Genomic DNA, 20,581 nt, shown 5'->3' with positions numbered 1-20,581 from the left:
TTTCTTCAAAAGGTTAGATTTTTTCTTGAAGTTTTCACACTATCCTTTATAATCTGTTTAGAAAAATGGTTATCCTCCATGGATCTCGAAGGATTCTGTGTCAAAGGGAAGAGAATTATAAGTTGTTTAAATCTTTTACGTGTTTAATTACTTGTTTCTGCTAATGGGCTCACCTGTTAAAACATACTTTATTTTTTCTACTTCTTCTTTAAACAACAAACCTTTAAATGACCTTCAAACTAGAATTGCCCGGATAGAGCAATCAATTCTTATTCAAAGAAAACTAGAAAACAAATCTTCTGAATTCCAGATTAACAAAGAAAAACTTAGATCAGACTTCTATGCAAATCACAACTATTTTAAAAGGAAACAATTTTTTGACAAATGTCAGGGAGAAACCCGAAAAAATATATAAGAAAACTTTTATAATTTTTTAAGAAAAACAAGACAAAATAATCATTTCTTTGACTGGTATGAGTCTCAAACATTTCAAGTGTTCCCATCAGAATTCGAAAATCCAGTCCAAACTACTTCAAATCCTGCGTCCTCTATGTCAAAAACTAGTGAAACTCAGGATTTTACAGATCTAGTCCAAACCAAGTCAGAACCTTTAGATCTCTCCATAAATCTATCTCAAACAATTCTTATATTAGAATCCTCTCATAAAATTTCAGAATCCATAGATCCATTAAAATCAATCCATATAAACCCTGCAAATATAGATCTACCAGATTCTCTTATGGATCTATTAAAATCAATAGATTTACCAAACCAATGACCTAACATTCTAGTATCAAGTCAACCAACAAATAAATCTAATAATACTACTAGCCTTGATATTAGAAAAGACATAGGATATTCCTCAATAAATGTCTTAACTAAAACCCAACCTTGTACCAAACCTATAACTGTTAAAAATTTTCAAACAGAAATTGTTTCGCTCAAAAGAAGATCAACCTTTTCCAAACTAGAATTAGATTTCTTGGACATCATACCCATCAAGGAACCATTACCCCTATAAATAGATCAATCCAGCTGATAAATTTTCTGACCAAATTCTTGACAAACAACAACTCCAGAGATTCTTAGGGTGTCTAAACTATGTCTCAAATTTTATACCAAATCTCGGTAATCTAGCCAAACTATTATATGACAGATTAAAAACTACTCCATCTTTGTGGACAGATATTCATACAGAAACAGTTAGAAAAATCAAAATCGAAGTCAAAGCCATTCTTTGTCTTGCTCTTCCAGATCCAACAACTCAAAAAGTTATGGAAACGGATGTTTCTGATTTAGGATATGATGATACTCTTAAACAAACAAAAAATAATAAAGAACAAATAATTGCTTTTGCTTCCAAACATTGGAACAATTCTCAACAAAACTATTTCATTATTAAAAAGGAAATCTTAACAATAGTTTTATGTATTACAAAATTCCAAACTGAACTACTAAACCAGAAGTTTTTACTTCAGGTTGATTGTAAGTCAGCTAAAGATGTTTTACAAAAAGATGTTAAAAACCTTGCCTCCAAACAAATCTTTGCAAGATGGCAAGCAATTTTATCAATCTTTGACTTTGATAGTGAATACATTAAATGGTCTTCAAATTCTATTCCTGATTATTTAACTCGTGAATTCTTGCAGGGAAGATAAGATGCCTAGAAAAAAAAACAACAAGAGAAATCCCGTTTGATAAATCTACTATCAATCACATTTCTTGGAGAATAATGTATTCAAACTCTATGTATTTAAAGTTATTGATTTAAATTGATTTATTGCTTCTCTTTATTCATGGCTTTCTTTTTTAGAACCAACTCTACCTCTTCTAGCTCTTTTTCAAACACCAAACTAAAAGAAGAAATCAATATACAAGACATTAATCAAGACATAGACAATTGAAAATTTTCTAAATATATTCAAACTGATATATATGAAAGGGAAAGAAAGTGGATGTTTTCCACTTCAGATTATACAATTAAAACAGTAGAATAAACTATAACCTTAAATGATGATCATGAGGAAATAAAACTATTATCCAAAAAAAAATAGAAAAACATAAAGAAAAATATAATTATATTCATTTTGGATTAGTACAAATCGCAGCTAAATCTCTGACAAGAGAAGGACTAGATACATCCCTACTCCTTTGTCTCAGAGATAGCAGATTCTTAGAATTCACCGATTCCCTCCTCAGAATGGCAAAAACTAGCCTTTGTGGAGGACCAGTTTATTTTGATTGTTTTCCAAATTTTACAATCTCTTTAAAAGACAAAAATATTCTAGATGTTTTAACATTAAACATAAAAACTGCTAACTATAGAGTCAAAACATGGACTTTTCCTGTAGCTATTATTTATAGAATTCAATATAAAGTTATGAATTCTTTAAAATAAAGAATTCCAACACAAACTATTTAAGTAAAGAATTCTTTAAAGTTTTTGGAGCTATTTGGAATATCGAAAAGAAGGTTTTTTAAAGGATTCGAAATTTGGTGTAGGTAGGGTTGTCTCGATTTTTCAATGATGTTAAGAAGAAGGTTTTGATTTTTAATTATATGTCCTTCTTTTTCATCTTCATCACTGATAGTTGGAGAAGAAGATGTTGAAGTATAATCTTCTTTTCGTCCAGATTTGATAATATCTGAATCGATCAGAGGATTTGACAGTTGGGCTTTGATCTGGTTGGATTTGTCATATTGGGTTATCTATCTTGGTTCATGGGTTTTGAGAATAGATAAGGCTGGTTGTTTTGTAGAAGAAAAAATGTTTTTGAGACTCATATGTTTGGGCTGTTTATTGGGCCTTGTATGGTAGCTCAATGGTCCAAACTATTTGTAAAAGGATCCAAGATTTCTTCTTTTCGACTGATCTTCTGTCGGTTTGGGAAACCAGTCAGCTTATTGGTTCTGTTCACAAGTTGTTTCTTCTCAAGACTTATTCTTCTTGTATTGTGATCCAAGAAGGCCTTTGAAGAAGTCTTTGTTGTGAACTTTGTCTCTGTCTGGTCTTGTCAGGAATATATGTTGATATCTTCTAGAGCTTGGGAATAGTTTTGATGAATCCTCTTGGGCTATTCCAGAATCATCATCAGATGTGAATATATCCAGGATATATCCAATTATTATTTTATTTATTTTTTAAAAATAAAATAATTATTTTTTTTTTAGTTTGAGCTCGAGCTTGACATTTTGATCTCGTCAAACTTGAATTCGAGTTCGAGTTTCATAAAATTATATTGAGATTCGGTTCGATTAGGTCGAAACTCGATATGGTTCTGCTTGTTTGCATCCCTACCCAAGACCCAGCTCACTCGGCAAATATGCTACCAAGGCGACATTGAAATTCCTAACTCTTTTCCTACTTCCCTTCACTTAAGGATTAAAACCCAAAAAAAAAAAAAAAGCTTCTATTTTGACAAAATAGTCTTTTTTTAGCTATAAAACAAAACTAAACATAAGGATCAAGAATGCATCTTTTGCCACTTTAGTCCCAGGATTAACATCAATTTGATGGTTGTCTGTAGGGCTGTCAACGAACCCAGACCCGGACCGAACCCGCCAACATTTTTCGGGTACGAGCAGGTATATAGATTCGCGACCCGGACCCGAATTTGGACCCATTTTATCTAATAAATTTACGAGTCGGATACAGAATATACCATTCTGACCCGTATCCTACCCGAACCGATTTTAATTAATTAATAATTAAACAAATATATACCTATCTATCATTATTCATATCAATACTACATTACGACTTTCATTCCCAAATTTGTCCATCCCTAACCTACCGCCGCACATTCCTTTTTCCCATCACTCTCTTCTCTTTTGCTCTGCCGTGACCAGTGACCAGTCCCGCCTCACATCTCGCCTCCGCTAGTGATCAGTCCGCTGTGAAACCGGCGACGCTCTCTGATTCTCTCCATCTCCAGCTCCAAAGAAACCGTCGGGTCTAGCCAGCTCCAAAGAAGCCCAGCTCTTCCATTCTCATTCTCTCATCTTTTCTGCTGCTCCGCCAGTGAGTTTCAAACTTTTGCTCAACGTATCAATGATTTTCTTGCCATTGTCTAATGCTGCATTTGTTGCAATTTTCAGAAGCATAGAGTAATCTTTTGCTGAGGCACTTTGAGGATCTGATTTCAAAACAAAAAGACAAAAGTTTCTCGCGTCACTAGTTCTTCGCTTGTTGTAGAAATCTATCACTAGTTTATACTTCTCTTTGCCTCGGCTTTTTTAGACCTTTTTTCCGTTTTTGGTGCTAGTGCTGCTTTAAGTGCTTTTCCTTCTTTGGGTGCTTCTGATGCTGTAGGTGTCTCTGTTTCTTTGGGCACTCTTTCTGTTTTTGGCACCTATGCTGCTTGAGGTGCTCTCCTGGGCGCATGTTTTGTTTCTGGTGCTTGTGCTATTTTAGGTGTTTCTTCGGCTTTGGGTGTCTCTACTTCTTTTGATGCCTGTTTATTTTTTTAGTGTTTGTGCTACTTTAGGTGCCTCTACTTCTTTGGGCACTTTTTCTGTTTTTGGTGCTTAGAGAATTACTAGATGCCATGGCTTTAAATAGTAGCATCACCTTTTCCTTGATAGGCTGTTACTTAAGAATTGATATCTTTAACTGAGTATTTAACTTGCAATTAATACCGTGAGATTTCAATGTTTGTTGTTATGAGAACTGGTTTTTGACGGGCCTTTTTTCGGGTAGGCCTGACCCGGATCCGAAACCATTTGGGTGCGAGTCCGGTAGAAATATTAGCAGACTCGTCGGATATTTGGGTCGGATCCGGAACTAATGCAGTATAACGGGTCCAGGTTCGGATTTATTAATTCCGGCCTGGACCCGGCCTGTTGACACGCCTAGTCGTCTGTTGATATGGTTAAGATTTTTGTTTCTCTTAAATTAGCAATTAGTATTCGAAAGTACCTATGGGATAGGGATCCAAATTTTGTTCCCAAAAAAGAAAGTCCATGAAAATGGTAAGAAAACTCATGGTCTTTCTCACATGGTTGGAAAAAAGGGAGAAAAAAATAAAAAAAAAAGGTGTCGTGTTATATGAATATGTTTGGAAAAAAAAAAGATCAATTAACGTGTAATAAAATTCACAAACATTTTACATTACCAACAAAACACGATATGTGAAAATTAGCCATCAAGAAATTTCCTCCAAATATCTTCAAATATCCACGGTGTGCATACAGGTGATATTCAGCCATAATAGTATCAACTCCATCAATTGGTGTACGTGATTTGGTGAGGGCGCACCTCAAGGAAGACCAAGGTCTTGAATTTACTAAAGCTTGACATATGAGTTTTTGTTTTAATTTAATTCTTAAACAGATTGTTTTTTGTTGGAAACTAAGATTTAGATTTTAGAATTAATATTCTATACACTTTCATTGTTAGATGCATAACATACAATCTAAATTTGAATTTGAAACTCAAAATTTTCATATATGTCATGCATCCAACTGTGATAGTGTATATACTGTCAGTCTCTATAAGATTAACTCTGAATTTTAACCAAAAAAAAAGAAAGAAAGAAAAGAAAAATGAAAGAGCATCAACTACAGAAGTTCAGAAATTGTGATTGTAAATATAAATACATAAATACATCTAAGTATTTTTAGTAAGGTAACACAGAAATTATTTGCAAAATATAAAGTTCATTTAGTATCACACGTGATGAAGATTAATAACAAGTCGTGTAAAGCAAGAAGTTTGGTCCGGAGATCTTTGCTTTATAATGACATTGAGTTTGACTTCGATCGCATGTTTAGTTTATAGGAATCAACTTTATCAATTAAATCAAGTATGATATTTTTGAAATTAATTTTTATTACCGTCATTGAAGTCCAATTTTGATAATTTTCATACTTACACTACAACAAAAATTGCCTTTCCTGACACAACTATAGAGACATTTGCTGGTTTCTGTCATTATAGCACTTCTATCATCACACTTATTATCAACTCAATAATATATACTTTTTTATTTTATCTGATATAAAAATAATAATGTGTCTTTAGATCCTTTATCATGACACTCAATAAAATGTAAGATACACCAAAAACATTAAAACATAAAACCATGTCGTTTTGGCGGAAGATTTTGGTTTTGGTGAAAGATTCTTGTGCCAAAACACTTAGTGAAATCTCAAAACTTTCATTTTGCCGGCCAATGAAATTTGGTTCCTCTCATCTCTCTCACAAACTCTCTCTCTCTGCAAGCTATCTCTCAAAACTCTCGGCCAAAATCTTCCTTTCTCCACAAAGTTTTTTCTACTGAATCTCTCTGCAATCAAACTACCCTTGCTTTCCTATTGAAGGTATGTACGGTCTCTCATGGTTTTTTTTGTTTGTTTTGAAGCTGTGGTGGTCTACAGTCTGGGGCAACCTCTGGTGATACAAGATGTTTTAGCGGATCCCCCAAAGAAAATGGAGGTCCGTATCCAGATCCTCTGCACTTCAATTTGCCACACCGATCTTGGAGCTTGGCTGGGCACGGTATGAGACAAACCATCCTATAACGACAACTTTGCTTCGCTGAATTGATTCACAGATAGATTTGTGATTGCTTAAATGGTAAATTGAATTGAATTGAATTGACTCTTGGGTATTGGCCGCCATCTGATCTGACATGTACGTTTCTATCATCAATCCTGGGAATCAAAAAAGAATGAAGCTCAAAGAGTGTATAGTCGAATTCTAGGACATGAAGCTTCAGGGTAAGGTTAAAATTTCCCCTGTTAAATTACTTTGCTCTTTTTGTCCTTCTTCCTGCTACTGTAAATATTGTTGATATAAGGTCGTCGTCCTCCAAGCCAAGGTAATAATACACATAGCTACGCGATTTTTCTTGTCTTTCGTACGTGTTCAGCTTTATGGATTTGTTGTCCATAACCTGTTCGATAAAATGTCAACCTTCTTTCCTTTGGTACTGATATTAATTTACTCAATAATATATACACTAATAGAAATTTAGTGAAAAGAAACTCATTTTCTAGTATTGATACTACACTAATTTGTAGCTTTGACAATAACACAAGAAGTAAATCCCTATTTAGAAGCCAGTATTCTCATTCTACTGGCTACTTTGGCATGGAGATCATTTTGATTTTGTGTAACAATGAATGTTTACTGCTATGTTCTACTGTAGCTTGAAATAACTCATATAGTCGTCAATTTAATCAATCTAGGATGAGTAAACGAATTGTGTCAATATATATACTCACATAAGACTCTGTTGCTGATAAGTGTATGGTTCCTTGTGAACTCGAAGGTGATAAGTTGAGCTGAACTTGTAATTTTTTTTAATGTGCAAGTATTATGATCATTGCTTTATAAGTTGGTAGATACACATGTTCCGTTGTTTTTTACTGTATTTCAAATTTTGTTATCTTCTGATTAATCTATGAAAAAATGCAATCTCCTTGTTGGAATATGATTATGGTTATGTTGTTGGTTTAGTGACAGAACAAGTGAAGGACTTAGATTAAGTTGTTCTGTCATCGAAATATCTCATCTTAGTTTCTTGAACATTTTGGGTTTAACTATTTTGTCTTTACACCAAAACAGAAAGCTGTAATTCTATTTGAATACCTTAGTTAATGAGACAGAAGAAGTGCACTTTCTCCACAATGAAATATCTTTTCTAGTGTTTTATTAGTATGAATTCCTTGCAAGTAGTGTCTAATCAGTCTAACCTATATCCAATCTGGGAAAATAAGGAGCTTTAGTTTGGGACGTAAATGCTAAAGTCTCATTATAGTGATGGAATGGAAAGTACGAGTAATAGCTTCATATGTGACTACATTAGTAGCCAGTTTAATAAGACCTTAACACTTGTCAGTTAGGCTCTTATCCTGACGATCAGCTGATTTCAAAAGTAGACTGCCAAAGCAACAATTTGACCTTCTACTTAAGCAAGGGGACAAACTTTTGAACTCTGGACTGACGTGAAAGACTTCCACAAATTCTCAGGTCTCACATTGAAAAGAGAAAGCCATCCACGTGGTTTTCTGAACATAATGAATCTATTATCTTCTTTAAACGTTAACTAAACTCTTCTGTGATAGCTGCAGGAAGATAAAAGAAGAATAGCTGAGAGTTCATTGCTGACAACATGGGAAAAAAAATGGCAATGCCACTCTTATTCACTCTTTTTGTGAGCTATAGATTATTTATCTCTGAAAGCAACCTTAAAATCACCTGATCGCAGAAATATTTTGCTTGGATATGGTTCATAGGTTACGTCATAGTATAAGGACATTTCAGAATTGCCTTTTCTGTATTAGAAGTATTCCAGCTGAGAAATAAAAGATGGGTAGAAAATTTCTATTTACCTCCTTGTTTTATGTGATGTATCTCAGTACCAAAGATAGCATAAAGAGGCAAGAATCCTTATCTTACCCTTGAAGGAGGCCCTGCTGAATCTTCGTACAGTATCTACTTGTCAAATCAACCTTCATTTTTTTTAGGTCCCTTCTAATCTAGACAATCATTTTTTTTAGGTCCCTTCTAATCTAGACAATTTCTGGATCTATCCCTGATGCATGGGATGTTAGGTTCCCTCTATTTATTCCGGGCTGGAAAATTCTACACTTTTTATCACATTCCTAGCTGACAGACAAGTAGAACTTGTAAGTACTTGATTACTGCAATAAGTCCAAGTGAGCAATTGATTAGACCGTATGATTTGCAACAAACAATTCAAGATGCACTTGGTGTACCAATTGCTTGGCCTTGTCATTTGGTAATATATGCACTTACTTATATTGTGGCTTTTCTAGAATTTTATTGCTAACTACGATGATCTAATGATCCCAACAAACTTTGTACATAGGTGGAACCAATTGAAGATTGATGGGGTATTCGTGGTTATGCCGAAAGGCTCTCATTTCATTGGAAAATTTGGAAGCTACTGCAAGTTCTTTCTACTTGTTAGGGATGAGAATCTTTTAATTTGTGCACAAGAGAATCTTTCAAGTTTGTATTTGTTAGGGATTTGCTATGTTAGTACTTGTTACTAGCTTTTAATTCAATAAATTATATTTAACTATTGAGTTTTGCTTTTAGATTACTATATGCATTCTGTTTTTTGGGATAATTTTACAAGTCCTTTGGGTTTTTGATTGACGGAATGTATTGCAAGGAGTACAACCTGTAGGTTGCTTCTATATCAAAAAAAAAAAAAAAAAAAAAACTCTTGGCAGTTAAAAGTGTCAGCATAGTTTAGTTTAAAAAACTCCTACTTGTTACTGATTACGGTTATCCTGATACTTTTGATTATCAGAAAAGCAATTTTTGTTGGCAAATGGGATACTATAACAGCATAATTTTCCTGACACATTTGAATAGTACGAACCTATCCCCACATTGGAAGGGACGACACTTGTCCAAAGTGTGAGGAAAGGTAAAGTGTCGGGTTAGATTATCTATACTGACACTTTTAAATGCCGTTAAATGTCATTTTTGTTGTAGTGTTAGTAGCCGAGTGTTTTGTATATACTTATTTGTAAAATAATTTCTTATTCATCTAGCTTTCCAAGTCATTTGTTGAGGCTTCATTCAATATTTGATTAAGTTTAGGGTCTATAAACCCTCTGTAGAGACTATACTCGAATTCTTTAACCATAGGTTTCCAAGTTTTGTGATTAATTTCCTCGATTTTTGAGTTCCACGAAGATATTTGACTCAATAAATTAATTAAAGATTAAACATGAGTTTACAGTCACAGCAACCCGCTGTCTGCATAAGTTGGAGCAAAAGCGTCATCCTTAACGCTCAAGGAAAAGCGTCCCCTGCTTTTGCTCGTGGATCCCAAGTGAATTAGAAACGTAAAGATAGGAAAGAGTCAAACTACGAGTTCACATTTAGCACATGATGGAAAATTATATGTTGGTAAATTTAGTCATTATTCTTTTCTTCCTCGGAAACTGTTTCTTGCGCTTAAAAATTAATTGCTAATGATCCGTAGTCTACACTAAGTCTACAGGAAATTGGTTTTTGTTAAAACCAAAAAAGGATCTAAATGGACATTAATTGATATAATACTACTAGTCAAGTCAAGTTAATTTTCCTGACCTTCTCCAAGAAGACTAAGGTTGCCATTGTTGGCTAGAGGTAAATTAAACCTCAAAAAAGAAAGAAAAGTTAATTTGGTAGATTTTACTAATTAACACGATCTCCATTTCTTTAGCTTTTGATGCATGAGGAGGTGAGGGAGATAGATTAATCGACCCCAGAATAAAAACATAAGGTCTGTTTAATGGGTGTCCATCGGACACTTTGTTAAGATGAATTTCAAGTGTTTATATTTTAAAAAATAATATTAACTAGAAAAAGCGTATAAATGCAAGATAGGATAATAATTATTAGTATGTGAATTCGTATAATAAGTTAGGGTTGATCTAGTATACTAACGAGTACCCATTAGACATCCATTAGAAAAACCCGATAAACATATATGCTTAAACATGATAAGGGTAGCTCTTAATGGCTTGGATTAGCTCTTAATCACATGCTTGATACAGAAAGAAGAATTCGTTGTTCATGCTTATTTGGTAACTTAAAATGGATCATCTCCGTTTGAGAGGATAGTGAAAATTTCCCAATTGGAGAGTTTGATCTACAAGTACTATTATAGAAAGTGATGTTATACGAGGTTTTTTTTTAAAAAAAAAAAATCAAAGAAAAAAGAGAGCAAATTTTGCCAAAAGAAGACAAAGAACAAATAATTATTTAAAAAAACAATAATTATTTCTTACCATAGCGTGGAAAAGTCTTCAATGAGTAGGTCATTTTCCATTCTCATGTTGATCCCTATAAAAGTTTATGATTGGACCTGAAGTCTATTCGATGTCCAAGAAGATATAAAAGATTAGTAGAGCCTCAACTCAGAGTCTTTTCTTCATAAAATTTCACTACCCTCCTTTCCATCTCATATTTGACGATCGAACTAATATGTAGATCAAATTAAATTACTCTATATGAACCATAATTTTTAGAATGGAAAAAAGAAAGCATGCATACGTCTCAACGCCTACCATAATTCTCATGCATTTCTTTTCCTCTCATGACATGAATGATCCAAAAGAATTATAAGCAATGCGCTATCAATCTTATGACATGACATGGATGATTTTCTATCTTACATGTCCAAATAAATCCAACACACTGCAAAAAAGATGCGAAAAAATTCTTAATAAGAAAGTGTCAATCTTAACCTCTAAGTTAAGATTAATACAATCATTCATTTATTCTCTTTTGACTCGTTAAGGTGCATATATACGCTTGTTGGATGTAAGTATCTAATGCTTAGTGTATATATAATCGTTGGTGATACAAAAATCGTGGGAGAGACACATGAAGAGCTAAATTTGAACAATTAAATCCAAGTAATCTAAAATGAAAAATAGAAAGAGTGAAAATATCCCATTTCCATGTCCAAATTTTTCCATCTATTTCACCAAAGAGAAAAAAGAAAGAAAAAAAAATGAGAGAGAACCATATATTCATTCATAAACTCCTAAGCACCATATTTTTTACTTCCCATTTCAGGCCGATGGTTGGCGGTTTCTTGTGAATGAAAATAATGAGACTAATGCCATGCACGATTGCACGCAGCACACACAGTCACACACTTCCCTGGCTCCCTTATAAGCATTGACAATTCAAAGGCAGCATCAGGTTGGGTCGCTTATCTCTCTCATTCACTTCCTTGATTTTCTCTCTTTCTCTTTCTTTCCTCTCTGCTGTTTCTCCTCATGTGACACCCAAGAAAACCAGGAGGGAAAAACAAAGGAGGACATAATCAGATCTGAATACATAATTCATCTGATCAATTGAAAGAGAAAAAGAGAGATTTGGATATTGTTAAAAAAGATGGCGGTGGTTTCACCTCTAGCAAAGTATAAATTGGTGTTTTTAGGGGATCAATCCGTTGGAAAAACCAGCATCATCACGCGTTTCATGTATGATAAATTTGATACGACTTATCAGGTTCAGCCTAAATTCCATCATCCCACTTCATATTTTTTGCCCCTTTTTGCTATAACGTTTGCTACTTTCTTTGTTTTTCTGTATGATCATGGTTTTGATGTATTTCTTGGTCAGGAAATATGTGTTTTAATAGACTTGCTGTTTTTTTTTTGGGTATTTGTGTTTATTTATGGCTAAGCAATCTTTGAAGAATGTAAGTCGTTTAGGAGTCTTCCATGATCAATAAGAAATCTGGTTTTTTTTTTTTATTGGATGTGTTTGATCAGTTGGAATTTAAAAGCATTACTGAATGCACTATGAAGACATATTTATCATCTTTCAATTTGTAAATTTGCATGATGTAAAATGGAAATTCTGATCACTTTTCAGATTGCTCTTTAGGATTAATCATTGTTGACATAGATCTAAATCTTTAATATGTAATTTGATGAATTCTTACTTTCTTTACATAATTTTTTTGCCATCAATAAAAGGCTTCAATTTGATCAGAGAATAGCTGGCTCTACTAGGGAGGGAAAATGGGGTAAGAATTAAAAAAAAAAAAAAAATTTCCCTCCTCGAGGGCTGGAAGAAAGGAAAAATACGTAGAAGAAAACTGTTGAAAATTAGAGATGTATAATTACATTCATACTCTGGTTGCTCAAGGGGGATGGTATCTAGTGCAACCACTTTAGCAAAATCAACAAACTTGTGATTCGGAATTGTTATTACTTTCTACATCTTTGAATTGGGTGAAGAATGCATTTAGACATTTAAGACAGATATTTTCAAGAATCACCTGATATTGGCATAGACAACATTGGACAATTTTCTTTGGGAATCGTAGATTGATAGCATCATTCAAGAAGATCATTCATATCACCGCTTGATGACTAATTCTGAGGGTTTCTTAAGCTCGTAACTACTATGCAATAGTTGTGGACAATGCCATAGAGAGCAATAAGCAGACCTTATCCCCTGACCACTATCTGTTTTTTTTTTTGCCTCTGCTTTTAGTCTGTGGCAAATTTAATTGCTTTTCTTGTTGTGAAGTAGTTATGTTGTGGTTCTTTTGTCTGGTCTGACCACTTGAAGGAATTTTTCAGGAGGACTCTTTGATCAACTTTATACTTTTAACTTAGTTTTACAGTTGTAATTGCAGGCCACCATCGGGATTGATTTTCTATCAAAAACAATGTACCTTGAAGATAGAACGGTTCGCTTGCAGCTCTGGTATATGATGCTTCTTTCATTTTCGAATTAGTTTGGATCAAACCAGTGTAAATTGAGCTCTCTGTGGAAGAACATTAGAGAAGTTGATGTAACAAAATAAGTCTTATGTACTTGCTCTGAATCATTTCTTAAAGATCTTGGTCATGGACTACTACTTATTCTGTCATTTCATACTAGATGAAGCGAAAATCAGACTATAATACTGCTATATTTGCTTCTTGATAGTTTGTTTTCTAATGTTGCAGGGATACAGCTGGTCAAGAGAGATTTAGAAGCCTTATTCCAAGCTACATTAGAGATTCTTCCGTAGCTGTGGTTGTCTATGATGTTGCCAGTAAGCATCGTTAAGATAGGGTTCTCTTAAGACAACTTGATAATGATACTATTCTCTTCAGCTTTTGACACAAGTGTTATTAAAATTCAAACTGCATGGTGGTTGCTTTTGTTATCAGTGTGATTTTCCTCACCTTCTGAAACTTTATGCATTTGGAAAAGCATGCAGCATCATTTGACTTGCTTATTTATCACCTTCTTAGATCGACAGTCATTTTTGAATACATCAAAGTGGATTGAGGAAGTACGCACTGAACGAGGAAATGATGTGATAATTGTTCTTGTTGGGAACAAAACTGATCTTGTTGATAAAAGGTGGGTCTTGCAACATTCACCAATCATGATGTTAATGCCATTTCATCTTATTGCGTGCTTTCTGATTTCATGCACCTTACTGAATCAGCCGTATTTGGGTTCTGCTATTAATTGTTTGGTCCAATAGCAAGTGCTGTCACCACCACTAGAAACAAGGAAAAAAAGATAAAAGTCAAGAAAAAGTCCACACAACTTCATCTTTACCGTTTAGAAGTTTTCAGAATTGTTCTAAATGTGTTCTTTTCCTGGTTTAACTAGGCAAGTTTCTATAGAAGAAGGAGATGGGAAGGCTCGTGAGTTCGGGGTGATGTTCATAGAGACCAGTGCTAAAGCAGGTTTCAATATTAAGGTAATACTATTTAAGACGGCTTACTTAGATCATTATGAAATCAAAACTCCATTGATGATCTGTCCTGAAGATGCAACATAATTGGAGAATGAGTTTTTGGGATGTCCATATACAAATTTTCATGAAAACATAATGGTTTCAAACTAGGATCACATTCTCTGGAGAAGATGAAAGATAGTTTGTTCTATGTTGGTATTATCTTGCACCTCTTATCAAATATAAGGAATGATAAAGTGGTGTCCCCCGCCCCCCCCCCCCCCCCCCCCAACACACTCCCTTCCCTCCCCACAAACAATATAACATCATTCACACTTCAGATTTTTGGTTGAGTGTTGCTCTGACCCCTACACGAAATCCATAGAAAAGTATGAACTGCTTTTAACGCGAAAACTTTATCTGCAGCCTCTGTTTCGAAAGATTGCTGCTGCATTGCCTGGTATGGAGACACTTTCGTCCACAAAACAGGAAGACATGGTTGATGTGAATTTGAAGCCTACTGCAAACTCATCGCAAACAGAACAGCAAGGGGGAGGTTGTGCATGCTAGATGTTTTTACTCTCTAGAAGTAGCAGCAGGAAGAAGATGGAAAACCTTAGTAGTTGCATGGACCTAGATGTGGTTTTGGAAACTAATTAATTCCCTTTATGTGGAAATTGGAGCAATTTTGGAGTTCTTCGCCCAGCACATTACCTTGTTTTGTCAAGTTAAGAGACGGAGGAAGATGGCCACGATCTTTCCTAGAATACTTAGGTTTACTCAGGATGCTAGTTTATGCTGTTACAGCTCTACTCTCTTGTCTAATTCCATTATATTCCCCTTGTGTTGATCTTGATTTGATTTAGAAAAGGCATATGATTCTTGTGTCTCCTCATTTGCATTTACTCTTGGAGAAAATTTTAAAGAATGGCGTGGCACAATTTTGCAGCATGACTGCAGTCCTGTTCAATCCAAACACAAAACAATCCTACCAATCTGTAGGTACTCAGTTATCATCAGCACCATATGATCAGCAGAGAGAGGCAGAACCATGACTCGTTTTGCTTCCACGCTCTTGTAGATCTGGGACTAGTAGTGAATGATGCATCAAACAGGTTAACCTCTGAGTAATTTGAAAACCTAACAAAACATTGATGGTTCCAGTATGAAGGCTACAGTTTGAAAGTAGCTGGGAACTGCTAAAGCTTTTGCTATAATAAGTTGATTGAACTGAAGCTGATATGGAATCTAGTCTGTTTGTCGCTTCTTAAGTAACTGCAAAGCAATGCCTATTTAAACAGCTAAGGCTACAAGTATAAAGTTGTTGAATCATTTGTTAATCCTGCTGTTTACCTGGGCCTGAAACTCCTTGGTGAGAAACAGCAAAATTTTCAAAATCAAGGTGGAGAAACGTAGAAATTCTAATGCTCATTTGAACTAAATGTTTGTATTCTGAAAAGCACCATTCATAAGTTATTACATGTAACCCGAATTTTCATCTTATGTACAATGAAATAGGAGCCTCCTCGAGTGAGCATTCAAACCAAACAAGAGAAGGACCAAAAATAAAAAATCAGAAAAATGCATTTCTCATGCTAACTTTTCACAGTGGCCAGGCCACAGGATGGCAGGAACTTAGTGCAGAATCATATATTAGCAGAAGCATCCCCAATCTGTCTCACTCTCAGTGTCAGATATATAAGGATAATTGTTCCAACACTTGACCTGGACCCCCAAAAAAAAAAAATCAGTTAAACAACTTGAAGGGACACGACGAATACAACTCAGTGCTCTGGTAACAATTATTCAACTTGCCAAATAGAAATAATCTCAACAAGTTGACTACATCTTATCAGGCCAAAAAGAACAAAAAAAAATGGCATGAAATTAATGACGCATATGGTGACTTTTGGAAAGTTACATGCAGACTACAGCTTGAAAATTTTCACCAGAAATTTCCTTTTAAGCATGAAATCACCCACTTGAATGAGGCATCTTTTTGAACTAAGAAGTTAAGGTTCCCCAGTTCTCTACTGAAGCATCCTTATGTGCCTAAACTGGCACAAAAAAGGAAGGACACATAGTAGGAGAAAGATTCCATGATCTGTGGAAGCTGTCATCTCCTTGCATCTACTTAAATTATTGATTATCTATTTCTCAAGGGAAAAGATTGCATCATTTACTTTAGTATGAGTTTGGAAACAAAAAATTAGAAAGATTCTCATGATGCTAGCTATGACCAAATGGGAAGAGTTTAAGACAAGAAGCATTAGTAATCTGTTGAATACACATCACCATTTCTTTCTTAAAAGTGCAGTTTGAGGTAAAGCAGAATTCAATGCCTGAGCCATATAAGATGCAGAATACTGTAAAAGTTAAACAGACTGTTTTCGTCCCCTTTGCATAAGGCTAAGGATCTATGTGAATCCAGACTTAGTTTTGATCCAGTTTTTTAAGAATTAGTCTATGACATAGATATGCAATGAGCTTGAAAAGTCAATGCATAAAGGACAAACTACCAGCATTTCTGCTCGCCCATTAACCTACACTAAGATGCCCAACTGATTTGATGCTACCTTATCGGACTGTTCTCTGGCCAGTTCCAATTTTTCCACTTCAACTTCATGTTTCACCTTGCCATATCTTTGAGTTGGCTCTATAGATTTTCCCATAAAATCAGTAAATTTTCAACCTAATGACCACTATTACACCATGTTTCCCCTTAAAAGCTTGTGGATGTTTGATGTTAAAATTCAGAGGCATAATTAACTCTACATTTTGCATAAAGAATCATATCTAAATATATTGACATCAATACAGTTACTATCTTATGTTACAAGAAACTGACTATTCATCATGCCCAAAAACTAAACCTCTATAATTTTGAAAGTAAAATCAGCAACTACTTTTAAAATGTTTGAACAGAATTTTGGCAATCAACTTGAAGGCAAAAAGCCCACCCTTGTGGTTGCTTTAGCAAGATAACTTAAAGACCAAAGTGCTAGAAATGATTTTTAACACTTCAAGTAATCTACTAGCTTAAACTTAAGAAATAGACATCTAGAGTTAAATTTAAGATTAAGAGATTTCAACTTACAAGATTGAGAATAGGAAAACAACCCTTCTTGAGTTAAATGAGGCAGAACGCTTGTATTTCCTTGATCTGTTGGTCGGCGTATCAAATACTCTCTCAGTCATGCATTTATCTGTCATGTCACAAAAGAGACTGTAAACAAATGATGAAATAGTACTCCATGCATATGATGTAATTCAGATAAAAATTTTTGCATTATAGTCAAATAAAAAGTTCATTGAATTTTCCGTTCCTTTTATTTTTATTTTTTTGTATATAATTGAAATGTAAATGCTAAATTTTTTTTCATCTTTAATTATAGTCAAATAAAAATTTCATTTATTTTCCATTCTTTTTTTTTTTGTTTATAATTGAAATGTAAAGGCTAAAAATTTCCATTGTTGAGAAAGGACGAAAACAAGGAAAGAAAAAAGAAATGTTAAAACAAGAGTATATTATTCTGATATCCGCATAACAGGAAAATTTCAGCCATAATTTGCATAACACGCAGAGGGATAGAGAAGGCTATATCTGTGTGTGTGGTTGGGCGGCGGGGGGAATATAGTCTCAAGGACATTAAAAATGCACCAATTTTTCTCACCATCGATTGGAGGATAAAAGTTACATTATATATTTGTCCCCTTCTTTAAAAGGATCTTCTTGGGTTGCATACAAGGTGTGAGAAAGTTAACCCTCAGTTGAAAAGGACAAATTAACAGAGTTCACACATTAACAATTTACTTCACAAATGAAACCAGACTAATTGTGCCATATTATTTCTACCTCTTGGAGAGAACTTGGGTAACTCAAGATTATTGTTCATCAAGAGTTGCATGAACTTTCCTCCAACATGAAAGTTAATCTCTCTCTGCAACGCCCTCTGAAAGTACTGCTAAGTTGTAGTTAGAACTGTGTTGGATTGGAAATGCTTTGAAACATTAAATGACAAATGATGTCAGGTACGACCCACAGATAATACAGAATTGGAAAGTGAACTTAGTAAAAAGAGGTGAGTACCATGCAAAGATAGAGCTTACTTTTAAGGAATCCTCAGGCTTGGAATCGCCAACAACTTCACCATTAGACTGGGGTATCTCCAACTTTCCTTTCTCAACATCAGTGTCTAGAATAGATGATTCGTAAATGTCCATAACATCCACTTTGACACTGGGGTAGTTTTGGCATTTTGGAGGGGCATCCAAGCACATCTGAGTTTTCATCAAGTTTGGAACTACTAAGACACTTTCAGATTCAGATTTTGGACTATTGGTGCATCCATCAGATATCATAAGAACACTATGGGTACCTTGACACTGAAATTATACATAAACGACATATTCAGCTCTGCATTTCCCATTATATGTCATATTTGAATCAACCAGTCAAGCAAGCGACACAGAGAAGGAAAAACTCATAACAAGCACAAATGGGCTAGAAGATCAACTGTTAGAAATGGAATGACTACGAGAAAATTACTGAAGTAAAATAAAAGACAGTCTTCAAAAGTGAAAAACACAAACAAGCTCAAAACTTAATAAGACACATATGCTAACATTCCCTCTAATTGTTATACTCTCAGGATTTACTTCATGATACATAATCAATCTGGTATCAAAAACAGTGGATCTTAAAGGAGATCTTAGGGCCAAGGGCTAAAGATGTAACTGGTAGGACATGAAGTGAACCAGCTTAAAGACCTCATAGTGTGTATATTATCTGGAGTTGCTAAAAGATTGATTTACTGTAGGTTGTTCATCTTTTCATTTATATAAAGGCTTAATACCCAAGAATTTTCTCCATGTCACTTCTGCAAACACGTTGAATGTTCAAAATATGATGCATGAGCAAGCTTTCACACCTTCAAGCTAAATGATAACCAAGTGGTTGAAAGTTCCATTTGGGATAAGGGTCACATCACTAATCTTTCAACTTTACCAAAACTGCAGCAACCGACAGATGGAAAACAGGTAGTTTTCATTTAGAGAATTCAGCACCCAGGGGATCATCAAAATGGCATTCCCAAAAATAATGCAAAATGATGGGTAGCTGATTATGGGGGTGAACACGTAACTTCATGGTTAGTTGTTAAACCGTCCATTTAATTCCAATTAAAGCAGGTTAACCAACAAATTGGACATTATTTAATACCAATTAAAGCAGGTTAACCAACAAATTGGACATTTAAACAACCGTCTAAAAGTACAAATCTAATAACACTGGGACTAAATCAGAGTATTCCTCAAATGAACTTGCTACCTAGGCTTCATATGTATTCACCGAAAATGGTTTAGACAAAAAATCTTTCACATCTACCAAGCATTTTTTTGCACATTCTTCAGGTAAAAAATCACACATATCTTCACAACTATTTACTTCAAAATTAAGAAAAAAAAAGGAAATAAAATATATAATCGTGGCAACATAAAACACTTTTGTAATCGTGAAATCTCTGGTCAAAAGCGTGTTCTGACATCCTACATTACCATTGCTACACCTAAAAAGCTTACAACTTTATTACTTTCTGGTTTCCTACAAACCCAAGAGTTGGAAAAAAAAAATGTAACACAATAAATGAAGAAAAAAGGGGGAAAAAAAGATTCATGAAAATGGTCAACGGTTCTAAAACAACCTGAAAAACAAGCACAGTATAGTGTTCAAAGCTACGTTTTTTGACCTTACAAGTGCATAAACACAAACTCACATACAAGCTACTTTGCATAGCCAGATTCAGGGGGAAAACAAAAAAAAAAAAAAAAACAAAATGCGGATGAAATTAAAAACCAGAAATGAGCAAATAAAGATGAAATTCAAATTCGCCGTGGAAAATGCCATAGTGGTGACATTACAAACTCACCTCGTCGGCGGAATTCACCGCCATTGTGGAGGTAAGGAATGGGAGAGAGAGGGAGAGAGCTACAATTCCAATTTCCAAGTCAAAGCTCTGTAATTTTCCTGTACTATATAACTACTAAATATTGAAAATGCATCACAATTATAAATGGTTTCTTCTGCCCAAAGCGATTTTTTATAGGAAGAATTGGCGGTGCTCTCTGCGTGTGTGTGTGTGTGTGTGTGTGTGTGTGTGTGTGTGTGAGATTTAGAACGTTACATTGGAAATTAATGAGTGAATAAGGCAGGAATTTGCCAGAAAAGCTCCCGATCACGACATTGATGATCGCGACAAACATTTCCCCCACTTTCCTTCTTGGACAGTTTTACCCTTGTATAACCAACTAATACTCTACTAGTATAATATTTTGTAGTATTTGTGTTTTTTTATTCTTTTAAAATGGTATGAAATTCATTAAGGGTTTATTTATTTGGATAA

The 20,581-nt window shown here is 34.5% G+C and overlaps 2 protein-coding genes, 1 long non-coding RNA gene and 1 other non-coding gene across 8 annotated transcripts; 3 read left to right on the top strand and 1 right to left on the bottom strand.

Annotated features, from left to right (window-relative positions):
- Window positions 1–3,762: 3,762 nt before the first annotated feature.
- Window positions 3,763–4,651, top strand: LOC140010509 (uncharacterized). The gene is made up of 2 exons (XR_011817799.1): window positions 3,763–4,021; window positions 4,099–4,651. It is a non-coding gene; the product is annotated as an uncharacterized lncRNA (long non-coding RNA).
- Window positions 4,652–5,285: 634 nt separating this feature from the next.
- LOC113699983 (uncharacterized) lies at window positions 5,286–9,053 on the top strand. Its single transcript, XR_003450478.2, has 2 exons — window positions 5,286–8,747; window positions 8,838–9,053. It is a non-coding gene; the product is annotated as an uncharacterized protein (transcript).
- A 2,584-nt stretch (window positions 9,054–11,637) lies between these two features.
- On the top strand, window positions 11,638–15,069 carry LOC113700215 (ras-related protein RABH1e-like). Its single transcript, XM_027220736.2, has 6 exons — window positions 11,638–11,995; window positions 13,137–13,207; window positions 13,453–13,541; window positions 13,744–13,855; window positions 14,114–14,204; window positions 14,607–15,069. Exons 1-6 carry the CDS (start codon window positions 11,879–11,881, stop codon window positions 14,748–14,750), a joined length of 624 nt encoding a protein of 207 aa, XP_027076537.1. The 5' UTR covers window positions 11,638–11,878; the 3' UTR covers window positions 14,751–15,069.
- A 514-nt stretch (window positions 15,070–15,583) lies between these two features.
- On the bottom strand, window positions 15,584–20,349 carry LOC113700216 (uncharacterized). 5 transcript variants are annotated; one of them, XM_027220738.2, is made up of 5 exons: window positions 20,108–20,349; window positions 18,291–18,566; window positions 18,037–18,133; window positions 17,278–17,386; window positions 15,584–15,905 (listed from the first exon to the last, which is right to left on the bottom strand). In XM_027220738.2, the coding sequence occupies exons 1-5, from the start codon at window positions 20,129–20,131 to the stop codon at window positions 15,827–15,829; spliced, it is 585 nt and encodes a 194-aa protein (XP_027076539.1). In that variant the 5' UTR covers window positions 20,132–20,349; the 3' UTR covers window positions 15,584–15,826. The 5 variants fall into 5 exon arrangements, with proteins under 5 accessions (XP_027076539.1, XP_027076540.1, XP_027076538.1 ...); XM_027220739.2 differs by having other exon boundaries at window positions 18,037–18,142; window positions 18,291–18,461; XM_027220737.2 differs by having other exon boundaries at window positions 18,037–18,142; window positions 20,108–20,348.
- Between the last annotated feature and the right edge of the window lie 232 nt (window positions 20,350–20,581).

Source organism: Coffea arabica, chromosome 7c (genome assembly GCF_036785885.1).
Source record: "Coffea arabica cultivar ET-39 chromosome 7c, Coffea Arabica ET-39 HiFi, whole genome shotgun sequence".
Taxonomy (NCBI): domain Eukaryota; kingdom Viridiplantae; phylum Streptophyta; class Magnoliopsida; order Gentianales; family Rubiaceae; genus Coffea; species Coffea arabica.
The sequence above is the reverse complement of the archived record's forward strand: the minus strand, read 5'-3'. Positions and strand labels throughout refer to the sequence as shown.

Excerpts from the sequence above, each read along its gene's own strand:
- LOC113700215 (XM_027220736.2), top strand. The coding sequence starts at position 11,879 with ATGGCGGTGGTTTCACCTCTAGCAAAGTATAAATTGGTGTTTTTAGGG. Across the intron at positions 13,208-13,452 it reads ACGGTTCGCTTGCAGCTCTG|GGATACAGCTGGTCAAGAGA; the intron begins GTATATGATGCT and ends CTAATGTTGCAG. Across the intron at positions 13,856-14,113 it reads ACTGATCTTGTTGATAAAAG|GCAAGTTTCTATAGAAGAAG; the intron begins GTGGGTCTTGCA and ends TGGTTTAACTAG.
- LOC113700216 (XM_027220737.2), bottom strand. The coding sequence starts at position 20,131 with ATGGCGGTGAATTCCGCCGACGAG. Across the intron at positions 17,387-18,036 it reads ACCCAAGTTCTCTCCAAGAG|ATAAATGCATGACTGAGAGA; the intron begins GTAGAAATAATA and ends GTGACATGACAG. Across the intron at positions 15,906-17,277 it reads GTTTTCCTATTCTCAATCTT|GTCAAGTGTTGGAACAATTA; the intron begins GTAAGTTGAAAT and ends TTGGGGGTCCAG.